The sequence below is a fragment of the Didymella exigua genome, assembly GCF_010094145.1.
Source record: "Didymella exigua CBS 183.55 unplaced genomic scaffold M421scaffold_6, whole genome shotgun sequence".
Taxonomy (NCBI): Eukaryota; Fungi; Ascomycota; class Dothideomycetes; order Pleosporales; family Didymellaceae; genus Didymella; species Didymella exigua.
Genome location: NW_022984780.1, coordinates 228,836 through 246,603, shown reverse-complemented (window position 1 = coordinate 246,603; position 17,768 = coordinate 228,836). Strand labels below are relative to the sequence as shown.

The following is a 17,768-nucleotide window of genomic DNA, read 5'->3' as shown; positions in this document are numbered from 1 at the left end:
CATGCTCGTGCATCGGCTGTCGCTATGTCTCACAGCAGCACGCTTGCAAGCATGGCAAGACATGGTAATTGCGGTTTGTTTGTTACACATGTTGTTTCGGAAACCTGTGTGAAGCTCTCTTCTCTGTCCTCTCTCTACCAAACTCTTCGAACCTTGACTCTTCAGTATTTATCGGTTCTTGCATTGGTGGTCTCGCTCTGCTCAACCTCTACTTTTTGTTTGTCCACTGTTTTGAACCCTGAGGACATCACCACACAACACCCGTACCGCTCCATCTATGCAGGGTCCACGTTGCTCAACATAACATCGAAACAAACAGTCTTTGTCCCCAAGCTGCGAAGCCGCCTCCCATCCTTTTATTCGAAATTTAACAATAACTTAGCGGAAAAGTAAGTCGTCTGTTCATTCCACACGGAGATTACTTTGACCGTGCAATCTCCACACCTCCCACCAATACGTCCAATACTCAAGGTATCCCGGTTTCCATTTACCGACTCCACTTATCACTACCGCCCAAGTGGATAGAATACAGGGAATCACATGGCCGTTTCTTTCACTGACACGTCGCGCAGCTGCCAAGGATGACCCTGCCTACTTGCGCAGGCAGACCATCCGGTCCAAGGCCTGACGGGAACGAGCGCGGCATCGAGGATCAAACCCATCTCGTCACTATCGCGCCGCGGAAAAACACCGCTCAGACGCAAACAACAATACCCACCACGCCAAAGAGCAATGCCAATACGCCGCTGCACAAGCGATTCTTGGAAGAGGTCATGATGAGCCCGGGTCCACCGCCGCGAACGCCGCCGCGGACGCCGAGTCGTAGCCCGAAGAGACCAGGGAATGAGAGGTTGGAGGTCGGACAGAATGGGTTCTATTTCTCAATGGAGATCCCGGAGAGGAAGATTGTGGCAAGTAGGGCAGCGAGCAGGGCAGCGACGCCTGATGCAAAGCCGTCTGGCAGACTTACGCCCAGTCCCGAGAAGCGGGGTGGTAGATTGACGCCCGGAAGACTGTCGCCAAGTCCTCGGAAAGAGATGAAGAGTGAGATGAAGGGCACGCCAAGTGGCGGAGGAAGAGTTAGGGATATCTTGAGGAAGAACCTTTTCGGGACGCCAACAAAGAAGGCGACAAACCCAGGATGGGGTGAAAGAGGAAATAGTGATATCAGCCCGTCAAAAGATGGAGGATACCAGTCGCAGATGAGTGTTGGCAGCCGAAGTGAAAGCCCCATCAAGAACGCTACGACCGGACACGCTACCACGCCTTCTGTGTCTCGGGAAGCAGACTCGTCCGAACATTCTGCGCTCTCACAGCCAGCACTGCAGACCACAGATATGCCACCGGAACATCATACTCCTAAGACGACGCCTCTCACGCCTGCGCCCGCACCTCCATTCAATTTGAGGCAGGCGCCCACCGCTTTCACGCCGTCCAATATCGGCCAATTGATGGCAAACCACAGCAACAAGAGCGCCAAGGTCCAGACCCCGCCAACTACTGGCGGAATCGAGTCGATGCCCACGCCGCTGCGTAAGATGTCTGAGAGACTTGGGCTGAAGAGTCCTCACGTCGTACGCAAGGGAAAGAACGACAAGCACGAATCTAAAGACTTAGTTGCGGTGCCGACAGCGGGCACACTGGTCTCGCCGATCTCGACACTAGCCATCAACGATGTTGCCCCAGTGCAGGCACACTCGTCGATGAGCACTCCAGGCGACAAGACGTCTGCGAGTACTACACCTATGGCATCAGTCCGAGGCTACGAGGTCCGCAAAGAGAACCGTCTCATCCAGCTTCTCCCTTCTCCGATCACAGTTCCTTCAACTACGGTTTCCTCGGGAACGAGCACCGCGACGACTCCGTCCTACCTATCTCCCATGACACCCTCCCGACTGGGCCTATCAAGTAGGTCAAAGAGCTTTGGCACACCTGCCCATCTTCGGTCTTCAATGCAGGAAGATATGTTCAAGGTGCAAGAGTCTTTGAAGCGATCTCTCGGTCAAGAAGCCTTCCAGAAGACTGTCTCAAGGCCCACGACACCGAAGTCGCCCAGTGCAGCGGCATCCAGACCCAGTACCTCCGCCACGGATCGAAGTACAAGCACTGTCAACAGAGTCACGAGGCCTCTCTCCATGGTCGGTTATCCCAAGCCAAACGCAACGGGCACCACACAGGCTCTGCCGCGTAGAACGCTCGACACCGCGGTACGCAAGCCACGACCTAAGTCCATGGTCGTAGGCTCAGCGAAGGTCCTCGAGGCTATAGCCTCGCAGATAGACTCACCACGCGAGCGTGCAAAGCTGCGCAGCACCGCCGCCGCACCTCCTATCCAGAAAAACAAAGCTATGGCTTTGCGCCCAGGCACGGCTTCGTGGACGCCGCGAGGATTCAGCCAGGCTGTCACTACGCGGAAGCCAGTGGAAACGCAGCCCGCAGTCCGTACAACAAAGCCACCGGCTGCACGCACCGCCGTACAGCCTAAACGCGTAGCGCTCTCTACGCCTGAAGCTGCATCAGGCCCAGCGAAGCAGAGAGTCGTAAGCGCCAAGGTTATCGCAGACCGCGTCGCAGCATGGAACAAGGAAGATAGCCAGCAGACCGCACCAAAGCCAGCGGCCAAACTGCCCGTACGCAGCAAATCCGTCAAGACACTGAGCAAACCCGCTATCAAACCTGTTTTCAGACCCGCTCCTTCATATACCGTCGAGCGCGTGAGCACACCCGAGCCCAAAGATCCAAAGTTCGACTCTGGCACCGCACAGTCCTTCACACCTCCCGGCCTCCCCACACAGCTGCCCATGAGCCCCAGCAAGAAACGCCTAGTCGCTCCAACCACACCTGCTCCATCACGCACAGCAAGCAAGGACGCACGCAAACAGAAGCTCCAGAATGCACACCGGAACGCGCCTCCACCGTCAGCGACGGCACAGTTTCGCACGCCCGTCGCTGCGAGAACGCCCGTTCGGACTCCGGCGAATAATCGACATACGGGGGTCGGTGGTCTAGACGAGGATCCTAATAGATTCAGGACGCCGAGTAGGGAGGTGCAGAGTAGGCTTGATGAGGCGATTAATCGGAAGATTTCAGATGATCGGAGGAGGGCCGGGTGGATTTAGGGTGTGCGATGAGGGGAAAGGGGCTTGGATAGTAAAATTGTCAGATGGATAGGGATTCATGTTGATGGACGATTGTGTTTGATAATGATGTTACGAATGAACGACAGTAGTTGGTATGCAGATTGAAAGGTGGATGTTGCGCAACCGAGGCATCACCATTCAGGAGGATCCAGTCGAGATAGATAAGATGGTCTATTCCACGCATACTTTCGCTCGCCTCCCTTAGCAGACTACTGAGCTCGTCAAGTCTCTGTCACCACCTCGGCACCAACCTCCCCATCCCCGCCCTCACCCTTCGGCCTCACAAGCTGCCCATTCCTATCCCTCGCCCACCCACACTCCACACCATCCCTATAACACGGCTGACACCTGCTCCCATCACCGAGTTGCTTACACTGCCTCTCACTCCACCCCCTTCTCTCGCACTTCGGACAAACCACCAGATCCCGCTCAACCTTCGCCTTGAACCGCTCATCGTCCAAGACCCGATAATCCTTGCCATTGAACGTATAATAGTCATCGGAACTATACAGCATTCTCTCAACCGGCAGCTGCTCGCCGTACATATATGGCGGGATGAACGCCGTACCGCCGGGGAACGCATCGCGCGACACCAGGAAGCGGCCCTTATGCTCGTGTAGGATGTCTGCGATGCGGTAGATCAGGGGCCGGCTGAGGAACAGGGTATTTATGAATTCGTCCGCGTTATCGACGTGGAACGCGGTGTGGTGGGAGTAGTGGATGTGGAATGTAAAGTCGTCGGGAACGCTGGAGGGGAAGCATTTTGTCATAAGTGAGGTGGTCGAGTGGAACACTGTGCGGGTTAGGATGTCAGGGAGTTGGGAGTAGTTGTTTGAGAGCGCGTTGTCGAGCATCTTCAGGTAAGAGAGGCGTGGGGGGAAGCCGTTGGCGCGCAGATAGTAGTATAAGTGTGATTCGAAGCCGATCTCGATGTGGCGGAGGGAGGTGAAGGAGCGGAGTTTTGCTGCACCGTCGGGGTCGGTCTCGCGGGCGACAGAATAGGGAATAGAGCCGCCGATGTGGGTTAGCTTCTCAAGCGACTCGGCTTGTTGCTGGAGGGCTGGGAGGAAGTGTTTCGAGGCTGTGCGTTCTGCAACGTTCATCGATGGGCGTGCCCCTTCGAAAACGTGTAGTCGTTCGCCAATGGACAGTTCTTTGAGAGCCTTTGGCAAGCTGAGGATGGTATGAAGTGTGTCCAAATCGATGTTACATTCGATGAATGTCAATGAACGGAGAGGCGTGGACTTGCGTTCTTTGCCGAAAGATTCAATTGTTGATTCCATATCCTGGTTCTTAATGTTCAAACAAGAAATAGTGAGATCCCGGAGAGTTGGGTGGTAGAAGACCGAAGCTAGACGATTGTCAAACAGAAATTTTCTGTCATCTGCTCCATGCGCATGCAAGGTGACTATTCACTGTCAGCATGAGAGTGGACCTCATACGTGAAGAGTTACCTACAGGATTGTAGCACGGGCAACGCAACCGGCAATTCTTCCCGCGGGAATGCTGCACTTGCTAACAAATTCCAGAAGTCAATCTTTGACCACCCATCAAAGAGGACTTGATGAATCCATTCCGAATTGTTCGGACAAGGGGTTTCAAGAGTAAAGTGGCGTAGTCTCGACATCAGCGTCAACCAATGATTGAGCATCTCAACACCATCTTTGTGGGGATCTTTGTATCGAATCGAGAGCTCTTGAATGAAGTCGACTCGCTGGTCGCGCTGATCTAAAGCTGTAGCAATGTCGCGTGCATGTGTTCCGCTTAGCACCAACAGGGAGCGCCAGATATATGGTTCTGCCAAACCCTGGAGGCGTGTACACGTCGCGGCAAAGCTACGAAGGTCTCTACGGCACGTGATGTGGTCGAGAACATTGAGAAGCAACTCGTCCACAAGGCGTAATAATCCGGTATCGGCAAGAGCAAGCATGGTGGCACCGGGCTCTTGGCGCTCCATCCTGAAATCCCGTCCTGAGTGGCGTGTCTTCCGCTTTTTAGCACCGGGGCTTAGCATACAGCGTTGTTCGTTATGATGGAGCGACAGTCGTACCAACGAAAGTCGTTGCTGGATGTGCTGTGTACCTCCAGGTTACGGACGATGAAGAGATGCAACGAGGCGAGGTGAAGCTAGGCCGCAACCGACTAGCCCTCATGCTTACGTCACAGGCAATTGATTCTGGAAAGAACGCGTCTTGCATTTTGCGACTACCAACATTGTTGAGCATCGTCTGCATTACTAACTGTTTCTACTTCCACTCTGATAACACGTGTTTCATCCTAAGCCGTGTATAAGAACCTCGGGTTATGCTCTCCTAGCTCTGCGATCTCTTCCTCAGACAGCCCCTCCATCCTCCAGTCCTCCTTCCCCTCAAGCTTGCTCTTGTTCTGCTTACGGTACCAGAAGTGCAGTGCAGTATATATGCCAACACCGAGGGCGAGCAACGCTATAGTCGCACCGTACCCCGGGTAGTAAGTCGGCCTATCTGCGTTGCTGAACAGGAACGGCGCCGAAACTCCCGCGGCGTTCCCAATGGTAATCTGCATGCCGCTTGCGAACGCTCGTTTACCGTAGCGAGGATTGTTCACACCAATCCATGTCATGGCGGTACCTGTCGATGTCCAAAGTCCCATGGCCACGATGAAGCAGCCAGCAAAGCTGAGGGCTGTACCCTGGTTTGCGATGAGGAAGATGTATCCCACCATGCAGGTCATGAAGCCGCCCACACAAAAAATGCCTCGTTGTTGGATCTTGTCGCTGTAGAATGCACTGCCGATATAGACGAAGAAGCCGAGGAAGTAAACGGGCATTGTGAGCGCCTGAACGACTTGCCGGCTCCAGCCAGCGCCCATCTCGAAGATGATGGTGGGAAGGAAGACCGAGAAGCTGTATAGCATACCAAGACCGCTGAATTGTGCAATGGAAAAAGCCCAAGTCTTCCAGTCTTTAGCAGCTTCCTTCACATCATCCTTGTGGAGCAGTTGTGCGGCTTTTGTTTGGCCGACCTCAAGCTCTCGGAGGAGCACAAGGTTGCGACGGTCTTCCTCAGTTAAGAAGCTAGCAGTCTCGGGACTGTTCGGAAGCACGAAGGGCACGACCAGGGCTGTCAAGACCGTGGGGATGCCGTTGATAACGATGATCCATCTCCAACCGCTAAAACATTGTTAGCAGGCGCCCTGAAGCATTCAGTGTTTAGATGCTTACTTCCAACCACCAGCACCGTCTAGCTCACCGATCGCATACGCGACGAGGCCACCGAGAGCACCAGCAATGGCACTGGTTCCATAGAAGTACGCATTGCGTAACGACACATTCTTCTTGTTGTAGAACATTGAGAGGTAGAGTATGACACCAGGGAAAAGCCCGGCTTCAAACACACCCAGGAGGAGTCGACAAGCCACAAGCGCAGCGAAATTGTTGCAGAAAGCGGTGAATGTGGCTACAAGACCCCAGAAGAAGACTAGCCCAGCCAAGTAGCGGGCTGGCTGCATTTTCTTGATGATCATGTTGGATGGCGTCTCAAACAACTGGTCCATCGTTAGCTGTGACACGTGTGTTCATCAGTATATTGATACTTACACAATATGTAACGAAGAGGATTCCGACAGCAAGTTGGTAATCGTTACCCACCATGCCTAGATCTTCCTCGAGACCGTACAAACGGGCATTACCAATGTTGACTGTTCGTGTTAGCCCATGCGCCGATTTGTGCTAAGCGCCACACATACCACGATCCATGAAATTCATTAGGTAAATCCAGCAGATCATGGGGATGATACGGATGTCGAGCTTCCTCAAAAGTCGCTTCTCAGTCTCTGCGTCCACGGCAATGCAGGTTCCCGCATTTGCGACTTGCTCGATCTTCTCGGGGACCGAAGGGTCAGACCCCGACCTCATCTTGTCGATTTTATCAGGCGTACTCTCCCCGGAGTAGTCGTTCTCACTATTCATGGCGTTGGGTATGTCGATTTGTCAAGAAGGTGCTGAGTTGATCGAGGTCAAATAAGAGCAAAGACCACCTTCTTGAAGTCGAGAGCGGTGCATGCACCCCCTAATCTTATAGGCAGGTCTCCACATTCTAGATGCTATGCCCCACGGGGTAACGAAGCTGTGCCACGGTGCCAGGAGATCCTGAAGACTTGTCATTGACGTTAGTAGCCCAAAAAGTCTATCTTGACCGCGTATCGTCAAAATTGGCGCGCTGGGGGCCCACTTCCGTCATCCTTACGACCGCTTCCGAAGACAGCACAGCTGGCATGTTCGTAGTTGTGGATCGATCTCATTTGTTGATATCAGTGGCTGAAGCGTTCGTGATAGTAATCGTACACTGGAGTCTCAAGCCGAGATACCTGTGTGCGTTCAAATAGCAGGCAAGAGCTCGTCCTGGAACCATTGTTTTGGAAAGCTGCGTTCATCTGCAGAGATCATCGCTCCACTCACTGTTGGAAATTCCCTAACTCAATCCCAGACGTGCTTGCCAAACTGTTCTTGGCCGGTAAAGGTGAGCGTCATCTTGCAACAGGGACGGACCCGAGAAGAGGGGCCGACGGTCTGATGCACAACGAGCGCATGCTTCGGTGCCATGAGAAAGGCTGGACTCCAAGGTCTTGACCATACGCCCTGGCGCAGTCATATACAGCTGTGTCAGCAACTCCGCATGTGGTTGTGGAAGTTATAGAGGACCAAGATTCTTAGCCTGCACAATGCACTTGGCCACTGAGCCGAGTAGCCGAGACCTTTGATAGGACCAACGAAACAAAGCAGGCATTTTGCTGCAGTGAATGTGAGTGAGATTAACAATTCGTGTGATACCTAGGCTGTACTCTTGTATGCTGCCGGCAGCTCAAACGTGGCGCGGTGTTCGGGACGTGGAACAGCTTCGCAGGACTGGTAGTCAAGTCGGACCATGTGCCGATGCATATTCGGTGGCCCGAAGTCTTTGTCTTCCTCTGACACTTCAGCCGCAGCCCTGGAGAGGATGAAATGAAGCCGTCGTTTCCGCGTCAGCCACCTGTGGCGTGCTGACAGCTGCTAGCAACTGGCACGCCGCCAGCCTTGGAGCCTTCGAAAGATACCCACCTGGTGCTGGGCGATAATAACGGTGGACCGGGGTGGGTAACTATTGAGTACGCTAGAGAAGGTCAAGTGATATGAGTGGGACGGACAGAAGGGTGCTAAGAAGTCCTGCTTTTGACGGGGTAATAATGCTTCGAGTCGATTCGCAATGCCCAACACACGAAATCATCTTCCAGTACATGCCTACGTGCTGCGCTTCGCTTCGGGGCTTCCACGACGATTCTTTCAGCAGTGGCACTCTCGATGTGTTCCGCGGTGCCCTTACTCAGCTCGGCGTTCTCGATGTGATTTGCGTGTCCGAAGATCGTGTCGTCCCTCGAAACTGATGTTCTTTTCATTGACGAGGATCAAACATCAGCAACCGGTACGACGCCGATCGCACCCAACGTATGCATGTCGTAAAACTCATTGTTAGCCAGACATGAACGCTTGCTGCAGGCAGACATTGGCGACGTTTAGAAACTGCGATGATACGACGATAGCCTGATGGACGTTCATTGGGTCGATCTCCTCGGGTCCAGATCCAAATTGTAGCACTCTACGATGGCGTGAAAGAAAAAGCGAAAAGGAATATCAGTAGAGCCGGAGCAATGCCGACGATTTTTGGCGCCCAGGCTTGTAGGAGTCTCTGTGACTATGGCAGCTGCTGTGTTTATGCATGCACATGCGGCCATGCTGACAGCACCGACAAGGAACGAGAAGCGGCGACCAAATCTATCAACCGTTCAGGTCGCATTCAAGGGGAAGATAATACCAGACGTGCCGTTCAGTGCATTGATGAGCTGGATGGTATCGTTTTCAGTGAGCATGAACTGATGTTTACATGTGGAGTAGTTGTGAGCGATCCCTGGCCTGTCAATTGCTGACCGATATTGATCGAGATACAGAGCACTGCGATGGTGAGCATATCGACTGACAGCCATGACCACATACTTACGCAGTTGTTTCTTGACCGACTTGTCCTTTCAAAGAGCTGGGCAGAAAGAGCTGGGCCGCCGGAAACGATTTCATCTTTCCAAGGTCGCAAAGCTCGAGAGATGTCACCGATCTCGTGAGGCAGGGCTTTGATAGCAGCTTCTGATCGATTGTGCTTATGAGCGCCAGTGCGACCAGCGACAGCTACGGCAAACAGAAGATGATCTTGCATTTTCACCCTTGCATTGCAAGGAAGAAGGCCACTGCTTTGCTTCACTGAACGGCGGGAGATGGCAAGGGTAAGAGGATGCTGAACGCAAATGGAGATAAAGCCTTCACAGTGAGCGGATTTCATCAACGTCCGTGAAGGGCTCCGTAGCCTAATGACATTCCGAATTGACGAGAGATCGCAGTCACCGGTGATAGAGCCTGCATGCTCGCGATGGCAGGGGCAGACTACCAGATTATATAGGATGTAAGAAAGGTAACTCCTCCTTTCTACGGGCGTTGCATCCGCAGTCTCGGAACTCGGGCGCGTTCGAGTCCCATATGGACATGCAAGGGGCACAATGGGGTTGCTGCATCCACATGTTCGTCCGCTTCCGTTTGCGCTAGCCAGCCCAGCCGAGGTAAGTGGATGTGGAGTGGGGCTTTCCCCTGTCAAGCGCATCAGGGACATCGAAAGCTCATAAGGTTCTGGACCCCACACAAAGTCAGTCTATCGCCAGTCAACTTCTGCCACTTTACTGTATTGCTGTCAATCTAGCAAGATGGCGTCAAATATCCCTTCCTTCGAACACACGTCCATGGACAGCATTGCGCCGACATGCGCAGGCGTCCGAAAAGCCTTTCTCTCGCACAAGACCCGCTCGCTCGAGTACCGTAAGCAGCAGCTGCGCAAGCTATACTGGGCGTTCAAGGACAATTCAGGTCTCATTGAAGAGGCGTGCAAAAAGGATCTCGGCAAGTCGCAGTTTGAGACGTACCTGACCGAGATCTCATGGGTCATGAACGACTGCGTCTGGATGGCAAACAACGTCGACCGTTTCGCACAGGATGAGAAGCCCGCAGATATTGCCTTCACTAATAAATTCATGGGCCCTAGGATCCGCAAGGACCCTCTTGGCGCTGTCCTGATCATTGGCGCATACAACTTCCCCATCCAGCTCACGATTGGGCCGCTCATTGGAGCCATCGCAGCTGGCTGTACTGCTGTGATCAAGCCCTCCGAGTCGGCGCCATATGCAGCAATGGTCATGCAAAAGATCTTGGCTGAGTCGCTGGACCCTGACTGCTACTCCTGTATACAGGGTGCTATCCCGGAGACAACGGCACTGCTCGACGAGAAGTGGGACAAGATCTTCTACACAGGATCAGAGACAGTGGCGAAGATCATCGCAAAGAAGGCGGCGGAGACCCTCACACCGCTGACCCTCGAACTCGGCGGTAGGAACCCCGCCATTATCACCAAGCATGCAGACCCCAAGCTGGCCGCAAAGCGTCTGTTGTGGGCGAAGACGATGAACGCCGGCCAGGTCTGCGTAAGCCAGAACTGTACATTCATCGACCGCGAGCTTGTTCCGGCATTCATCCAGGCGATGAAAGACACATTGAAGGAGTTCTACCCCAACGGTGCCCGCAACTCGCCAGACTACGGCCGTGTCGTCAACCAGAAGCAGTTCCAGCGCCTCAAGAAAATGCTGGACTCCAGCAATGGCAAGATCGTCGTGGGAGGCACCATGGATGAGGACGACCTGTTTATTGAGCCTACCGTCGTCCAGGTCGACAGCGTAGACGACTCCCTTCTCCGCGACGAAAGCTTCGGTCCTCTCCTTCCCTTTCTACCCGTTACCGATCTCGACGAAGCCATCAAGTTCGCTAACGAGGTACACGACACCCCTCTCGGCACATACGCCTTCGGCACAAAGGCAGAGATGCACAAGAGTAGGCTCCATCTCTCTACGCACAGTAACTTTGCTTGCTAACAGTCGCAGTCCTCGACCAGACACGCTCCGGCGGCGCCTCCCTCAACGACGGTTTCTACCACGCCGCCATTCCCACACTCGCTTTCGGCGGTGTTGGTTCCTCTGGCCAGGGCGCTTACCGCGGCAAAGCCTCCTTCGATACCTTCACGCATCGCCGCAGTGTGACCACGACTCCAGCGTGGATCGAGAGCCTGATGGATGTCAGGTATCCCCCATACACAAGCGCGAAGCTCAAGAAGTTCTCCGGTATGAACGAGGTGAAGCCAAACTTCGACCGCAATGGACGCGCGATTGGGTGGGGTGGCTGGTTTTTGGGACTGGTCGGGTTGAAGGGGCTGGCTGTGCTTATCGGTAAGTAAAATCCGTCGTATGGTTCTCATTTGTACAGAAGAAGAGGATTAGAGGAAGACACGCGGCCTTGAGATCGAAGATAGACTAACAGTTTGCAGCCGCCATCGGCGTCAGGGCGTACATGCAGCGTCGCGCGAAGTTGTAGGCAAGAAATATACCTTGCTGTACGATAATCTACCACGATATTATATATACCCCAAATCGCTCACTCTATGCAATTCTTCGTCAATCATTCCAAACCGAACAATATTACAATGACGCAGGCAAATCTGATGCTATTTCACGACTGCGAGCTTTGCGTATGCTGCTTGCTTAACCACAACCACTTCAACAACCGTGAACAACAGCCACCTCCTTTGACCGATTGACCTCAACCAAACTCACAACATCTAACAAAAATGGCCCTCACAAGTCAAATACGCCCATTACCATCCTGAAACGGGCTTCACCGCACTTCACCTCAATATCCAGAACCGATGTCATCGTACGAACCCTACCTGCACCACTACGCCCCGGGCTCCCACAGTACACACCACCTCTACTACGGCGACTGCTACTACTCCGATCACTCGCGCACTTCATCTCCACATACATTACCGCCCGGCGGTCTTCCATCATACGCAGGCCCTCCACGCGGTTCACGCAGCAGACGACCGGCCTCCCCTCAACGTGACCCTGGTCCCAGACTAGACGACAGCAGAGAGTACCAGTTTAGACAGCGTAGGCGTATTGTCGAGTACCGTACGCCCAGCCGCTACCCTGTCTTTGGTGATCATCTCGCACAGCCTGGCGAGCGTCGCGATGGGCGGGGAGTTGCGTTGCCACAATGGTTTTGGGATGCTGGGCTAGGTGAAGGCAGGAGGAGAGCGGGTTCAACAGCGAACAGGGTGCATGAAGATATGGCAAGGGAGACTGAAGAGAGCAGACGCCGTGGTGGTGAGCGGTTTGATCAAGCGAGGTGTAGAAGCACGAGCAGCAGAGCTCATGAGAGCTATGGGCGCTACACTAAGGGCTACAGCGAGGGTGTTGATCACGGGTACGGACTTCAGTATCAGCACTATGGTGAGGATGAAGAGAGTCATCCGTGGTATGTCAGCGAGACGGATACTGAGACCGACACGTGTGTAGGGCCTATGAGTTGCTTGAGGCTTGGCGAGATGATTAGAGGGGACAGAGGCCGATGTCAGAACGTCAGGTTTCAGATGGAAGACGACACGAGAAGTGAGTCTTCCAGCGAGAGGACTAGCAATGGTGAAGAGTGGCAGACGACCGCCTCAAGGAAGTATACCAAAGTTGGCGCGCTGCGGAGATTCGTGGAGAGGAATGTGCGGTCCAGGGACAAAAAAGGCGAATACTTCCGTCTGAAGAATGGACAGAAAGCCTGGGTCCAGCCAAAGAAGAGCAAGGGCAAAAAGGTGCGGAGGTACAAAGGTCTTGGGGCTTGAAGTGAGGTAAACGATGTAAGTGGCGGGACGTGGAGTGGGTGCTTAAATGTAAGAAGAGGCGTGAGAGACAGGTCCGGTGCTTTTAGGTAGACTACGCAAAGTCGCAAATTGTAACAATCACTCGTTGTCACCTCCCGTCGCCCCGACGAGTTCGCGAGGATCGTCCACGATCACGCTATACCGGTATACATAGGTAACTAACCCAATCAATCGTGCCTCGGCTCGACCCCAGCTTTCGATTTGGAATAACGACCACAATCGCACTGGACCGAGACAGCGCCTAAGATTTTCGCTTGTTGTCCATTCTTCTTCTCTTCAAACATATACCTGAATATCATGGATAACTCAAGCCTCTTCGATGTCAAGGTAATAATCACTTGTATTAATACTGGGTTTCTCGCTGACAGACAGTAGGGCAAGGTCGTGCTTGTCACAGGCGGAGCCAAGGGCATTGGCCGCATGATTAGCGAAGGTTTCGTTCAGAACGGCGCACATGTATACATCTCCTCTCGCGACGTAAAGGCCTGCGAGCAAGCATGCGAAGAGCTCAATGCGCTCGGCAAGGGCAAGGCAGACTTCATCGCCGCCGATCTGTACAAGGAGGAGGACATCACCAGGATCGCAGATGAGTTGAAGAAAAGGGCAGGAAGTATGTTGATTGCAATCTGTAAAGGTAAGAAGATGGCTGACACAACGCAGAGCTCGACGTTCTCGTGAACAACAGTGGCAGCAACTGGGGCGAGTCCTACGACACCTACCCATCCGCCGCCTGGGATCGCGTCCTCACACTCAATCTGAAGCGCGTTTTCCAGCTCACACAAGCTGTCACCCCACTTCTCGAAGCCGCACAATCCTCCATCTCGCCCTCAAGAGTCATCAATATCGGTTCCGTCGACGGGCTTCGTGTCCCTGCGCTCGAGACCTTCGCATACTCCGCCTCGAAGGCGGGTCTGCACCACATGAGCCGCGTTCTCGCGAGCCACCTCGGCAAGAGGGGTATCACAAGCAACACCATTGCATGTGGACCTTTCCAGAGCAAGATGATGAAGGCAACACTTGAGAAGTTTCAGGACGTCATAGAGAGTGGTATTCCGCTGGGACGTATTGGAAGCCCAGAGGACGTCGCAGGAACATGTATCTGGCTGAGCTCAAGAGCCGGGTCGTATGTTAATGGTGCGACAATCGCGCTGGATGGTGGTAGTGTTGTAGGTGCGAAGCTGTAAACTTCCAAGCTGATGTTAGTCTGTAGCCACCTGCTTTTTCGATAGCCAGTCTTTCAACTGAGCATAAAGAGGCGGATAATATCGTGGCCTGCTTTCAGCCTTGCACATCCTTACACACGGCAATTTTCATGAACATTTTTCCAACATCTTGCTCTGTTCTAAGTGGCTCGCTTATGATATATCCCAGGCTGTTCAACAGTTCTGAAACATCTATGGCATAAGCACTAGACCCCCTGTCCCAATGAGGCTGACAGATTTAGCGCGCTGCTTAATTACATGTATTCAGGCACCGCATGTCTTGATCGCTGGGTCTTACAACATCCTTGACGTCAGAGCTGCGTGGGAAACAGCATCATCATCCGGTGCAATGTCGGACCAGACGCTCAGCGAGAGTTGGAGCACATACCTTGCGGTACTCCAGCCACTTACTACCGCAGCTTTAGCGATCATCTTCGACTGGGCAGCAAGCCACCGAGGACTCGAATACACATTGGTCAGTAAGGCGTCAGTGACGGAGAAGCTGAAGATATCGTTGGCGCCCCTGCGTCATGGAGGAAAGGGCGTACTGGCTGCGATAGCTCTGTTGCTCATCGTGGCAACACAAACACCTTAACCCGGTTCTAACCGTTCCTGCCGGCAAGCCATTCACCAAAGAGGTTCGAGTCAGCGACGCCAACACTATGAGGGCCTTCGAGGTTGAGACAGGGACGCCGTGCGAAGTCATCCTCCGACGGTTTGACGTACAAAATGCCACTTGTGACGAGCAACAGACGAAACAGCCTGAAGACTACTGGGTCTACGTGGAAGTGACGAACGAGGCGGAAACGAACGGATCCCGGTACAGAGTCATCGACCAGATGGGTGTAGACAACAATCAGACCCGAGGCTACAATGCCTCAATAAGAACAGGCGAATGGTACTTGCCCGACTACATGGGCTCAGCACTGATTTTCTTACCACAAAACTTGTCTCAAGCACGTATGACGAGTCTCGACCTTGACGTCGACTACTGTATGAGTAAAGGGACCGTTGGATCCCTGAAAGACGGAACGGATACCAAACAACAACGACAGTGAGTCAGAATTCAACGGCTGCCAGGCGCAACTGTTCCATAGGTCATGGTCACTTGATGACAACTGCAAATTTGATCACAGCCGTCGTCTGTCAATTCAAACACCAGAGTTACCAAATTCACAAGAACATACAAAACACCTCAACAATATAACACAAAATGTCTTCTTCAGCAGCGACCATTCCAGATGTTCAAGGGGCTCGACGCCGTTGGGGCTCCACCGGCCTCTGCTCGACAGCGAGAGAGACAATGTTCGGCGAGCCCGTGTAGTCTGTGCTGTTTGCAAAGTCCACTAGGAAGTCTTCAATGTAGCCAGGGTACAGGATGCGTACAACATCCTCGCCAATACGCTCAGCAGCTCAGCAGCTCACAGCTTCTGAGTTTCTGGCCTCCTGACACCTTCTAGACAATTCGCCTTTTATTGCATCAGCGATAAGATGGCTGTTGCCGCCGTAGTCTGCTTGGCCGTACTCAGCGACAAGCTGGCCGATGATCTCGACGCCTTTTTAAGCGCAGTACTCGCTCGTTCCACGACGACTTGTGCTAGGTTGGAGCACTGCAGACCAGTCTGAAGATTGGGCGTGATTGCAATGAGCCCGTCCTCATTCTGCGCCCATACATATCTTACAGCGACACCTTTCTCGTTTACGCCACCATTGGTGAGTGGCGCAGGGAAGCTTTCGTAGTCGGAGTATTCCATGGAAAGATAACGGAAGGTGTGGGCAGCTTGAGAAATGTTCAGCCTTCGCCCAGGCATCAGTCGCAGCTCTGACTCCTCACTCATCCACAGCATCGCATAAACGGAATTACAGACCTCCGTTAACACCTAATGCTATGCATCTGTGACTCTTAACTTGCCATATTGCCATGACACCTTCCGCTTGTGGATGCGCACGCCTGAAGATGACGTGCTCAACGACGCGTCGTGGCTGGCGACGAAGGGTAAACTCTGAGGCACCAGTATTTGGCTTCTGGAGCGTCGGGATGCGGAATTACCACGAGTGAGTAAGCACTAGTGAAGTATAAATGATAGATAGGGTAAGCCTTGAGCAGGAGAGACAGCAAGATTTCCTATCTATCCATCTCTCTCAGTCAATAACCCTAATGGTTTCCAATCAATCCTCAGCTTCCACGTCCCGACAGAGAGTGCGAGAATTGCTTCCCACCGTCTACCTCGGACGTTACGAGCCTGGCTTAAAGAACAGCATAACAGATGTCGAAGGTGTATTGGTGTCAACGCAGTCCATCCATGAGTCGCCGAACTACCCAGATGCACCAGCTGGCGCCATCAATACCGGTGTCACTACGATTCTGCCCTGTAAAGACTGGTTCAACAAGGGTTGCTTTGCAGGTATCTTCCGATTCAACGGCTCAGGAGAGATGACGGGCTCGCACTGGATCGAAGAGTCAGGATTGCTGCATTCTCCGGTCGTGATTACCGGCAGCTTCGGTGTTGGGAACGCGTACAATGGTATCTACGAGCATGGGATACGGGAGCACGCAGATCAGTTGGGGAAGGTTGGCTGGTTCCTGCTACCAGTGGTCGCTGAGACATTCGATGGCTTCCTTCACGACGTGTCCAAGTTTGCTGTCACGTCTCAGCATGTGGTCAAGGGCATCGACGAGGCCAGCAGTGCTCCTGTGCAAGAAGGCAACACTGGTGGTGGCACAGGCATGATCTGCCACTGGTTCAAGGGCGGCACCGGATCCAGTAGTCGCCTAGTACCAGCAGATCAGGGGAAGACTTACACAATCGGCGCTCTCGTCCAAGCCAACTACGGTCCGATGAGAGACTTCAAGATATCTGGTGCCCCGATCGGTCGTCTAATTTTTGAGGAGCAGCAGTGCCTGGCTGAGGAGGACCCCACCAATCCAGGATTGCTGGCGCAGGCAAAAATGCTGTTCAAGATCAAGGAAGAGAAAGATAAACAGGACGGAAGCATCATCATCGTCCTTGCAACGGATGCTCCACTCCACCCAACACAGCTTCGGCGCCTAGCAAAACGTGCCACTGTCGGCCTCGCCCGTGTCGGAGGCTGGGCGTCGAATTCATCCGGCGATATATTCCTGGCTTTCTCGACTGCTAACCAGATGACAGTCCAAGAACACACGGCATCGACGCAAAATGTGGACCCTTGGAAGCCGAAGGCGAAGAGTGTGGATATGATTGATGACCAGACTATCAATGCGTTGTTCGAGGCGAGCGCGGATGCCGTAGAGGAGGCCATATTGAACGCGGTATTCAAGGCCGAGAGTATGGAGGGCAACGGAAACACGATCGATGCGCTGAACTTGGACAAAGTGAAGGAGTTGATGCAGAAGTACATGTAAATGTCACCCAGACTTACCTGTTAGGACGTCGGTGCTCACCGGCCCCATTTGAGGATCGCCTGAACTTGTGTGATGCATGTATATGTCGACCCTGATGGCGATATGCCGTCGTTGCTCCCTCATCCACTTTAGCGTCCCTGGTGCATGCGATGCATGTGGAGTCTGCTCGCCGATGACCACGATGGACACCGGTACTGTGTCATGTCGCTTTGCATTGACTGCTGGGAGGGCT

General features: G+C 53.3%; 6 protein-coding genes across 6 annotated transcripts; 4 read left to right on the top strand and 2 right to left on the bottom strand.

Annotated features, from left to right (window-relative positions):
* Positions 1 to 3,264: 3,264 nt before the first annotated feature.
* On the bottom strand, positions 3,265 to 5,216 carry M421DRAFT_417793 (uncharacterized protein). The gene is made up of 2 exons (XM_033591587.1): positions 4,599 to 5,216; positions 3,265 to 4,548 (listed from the first exon to the last, which is right to left on the bottom strand). Exons 1-2 carry the CDS (start codon positions 5,095 to 5,097, stop codon positions 3,362 to 3,364), a joined length of 1,686 nt encoding a protein of 561 aa, XP_033451387.1. The 5' UTR covers positions 5,098 to 5,216; the 3' UTR covers positions 3,265 to 3,361.
* A 201-nt stretch (positions 5,217 to 5,417) lies between these two features.
* Positions 5,418 to 7,089, bottom strand: M421DRAFT_2659 (MFS general substrate transporter; the record flags this gene model as incomplete). The annotated part of the gene is made up of 4 exons (XM_033588737.1): positions 5,418 to 6,291; positions 6,343 to 6,665; positions 6,718 to 6,818; positions 6,867 to 7,089. 4 exons carry the CDS (start codon positions 7,087 to 7,089, stop codon positions 5,418 to 5,420), a joined length of 1,521 nt encoding a protein of 506 aa, XP_033451386.1.
* Positions 7,090 to 9,842: 2,753 nt separating this feature from the next.
* On the top strand, positions 9,843 to 11,721 carry M421DRAFT_417790 (aldehyde dehydrogenase). The gene is made up of 3 exons (XM_033591586.1): positions 9,843 to 11,073; positions 11,124 to 11,465; positions 11,564 to 11,721. The coding sequence occupies exons 1-3, from the start codon at positions 9,900 to 9,902 to the stop codon at positions 11,608 to 11,610; spliced, it is 1,563 nt and encodes a 520-aa protein (XP_033451385.1). The 5' UTR covers positions 9,843 to 9,899; the 3' UTR covers positions 11,611 to 11,721.
* Positions 11,722 to 11,941: 220 nt separating this feature from the next.
* On the top strand, positions 11,942 to 12,910 carry M421DRAFT_90227 (uncharacterized protein; the record flags this gene model as incomplete). Its single annotated transcript, XM_033597838.1, has 1 exon — positions 11,942 to 12,910. The coding sequence occupies one exon, from the start codon at positions 11,942 to 11,944 to the stop codon at positions 12,908 to 12,910; it is 969 nt and encodes a 322-aa protein (XP_033451384.1).
* A 274-nt stretch (positions 12,911 to 13,184) lies between these two features.
* M421DRAFT_417789 (NAD(P)-binding protein) lies at positions 13,185 to 14,278 on the top strand. Its single transcript, XM_033591585.1, has 3 exons — positions 13,185 to 13,276; positions 13,325 to 13,559; positions 13,610 to 14,278. The coding sequence occupies exons 1-3, from the start codon at positions 13,247 to 13,249 to the stop codon at positions 14,131 to 14,133; spliced, it is 789 nt and encodes a 262-aa protein (XP_033451383.1). The 5' UTR covers positions 13,185 to 13,246; the 3' UTR covers positions 14,134 to 14,278.
* A 1,998-nt stretch (positions 14,279 to 16,276) lies between these two features.
* M421DRAFT_417787 (peptidase family T4 protein) lies at positions 16,277 to 17,558 on the top strand. The gene has a single exon (XM_033591584.1). The coding sequence runs from the start codon at positions 16,310 to 16,312 to the stop codon at positions 17,534 to 17,536; it is 1,227 nt and encodes a 408-aa protein (XP_033451382.1). The 5' UTR covers positions 16,277 to 16,309; the 3' UTR covers positions 17,537 to 17,558.
* Positions 17,559 to 17,768: the final 210 nt, after the last annotated feature.

What these genes read in the sequence shown, in the direction of transcription:
- M421DRAFT_417793 (XM_033591587.1), bottom strand. Translation starts at nt 5,097, where the DNA reads ATGGAGCGCCAAGAGCCCGGTGCCACCATGCTTGCTCTTGCCGATACC. An exon ending in GTTGCCCGTGCTACAATCCT is followed by an intron (nt 4,549 to 4,598) that starts GTAGGTAACTCT and finishes GACAGTGAATAG; the next exon opens with TCACCTTGCATGCGCATGGA.
- M421DRAFT_417790 (XM_033591586.1), top strand. Translation starts at nt 9,900, where the DNA reads ATGGCGTCAAATATCCCTTCCTTCGAACACACGTCCATGGACAGCATT. An exon ending in AAAGGCAGAGATGCACAAGA is followed by an intron (nt 11,074 to 11,123) that starts GTAGGCTCCATC and finishes TAACAGTCGCAG; the next exon opens with TCCTCGACCAGACACGCTCC. An exon ending in GGGGCTGGCTGTGCTTATCG is followed by an intron (nt 11,466 to 11,563) that starts GTAAGTAAAATC and finishes AACAGTTTGCAG; the next exon opens with CCGCCATCGGCGTCAGGGCG.
- M421DRAFT_417789 (XM_033591585.1), top strand. Translation starts at nt 13,247, where the DNA reads ATGGATAACTCAAGCCTCTTCGATGTCAAG. An exon ending in CAAGCCTCTTCGATGTCAAG is followed by an intron (nt 13,277 to 13,324) that starts GTAATAATCACT and finishes GACAGACAGTAG; the next exon opens with GGCAAGGTCGTGCTTGTCAC. An exon ending in GTTGAAGAAAAGGGCAGGAA is followed by an intron (nt 13,560 to 13,609) that starts GTATGTTGATTG and finishes GACACAACGCAG; the next exon opens with AGCTCGACGTTCTCGTGAAC.
- M421DRAFT_417787 (XM_033591584.1), top strand. Translation starts at nt 16,310, where the DNA reads ATGGTTTCCAATCAATCCTCAGCTTCCACGTCCCGACAGAGAGTGCGA.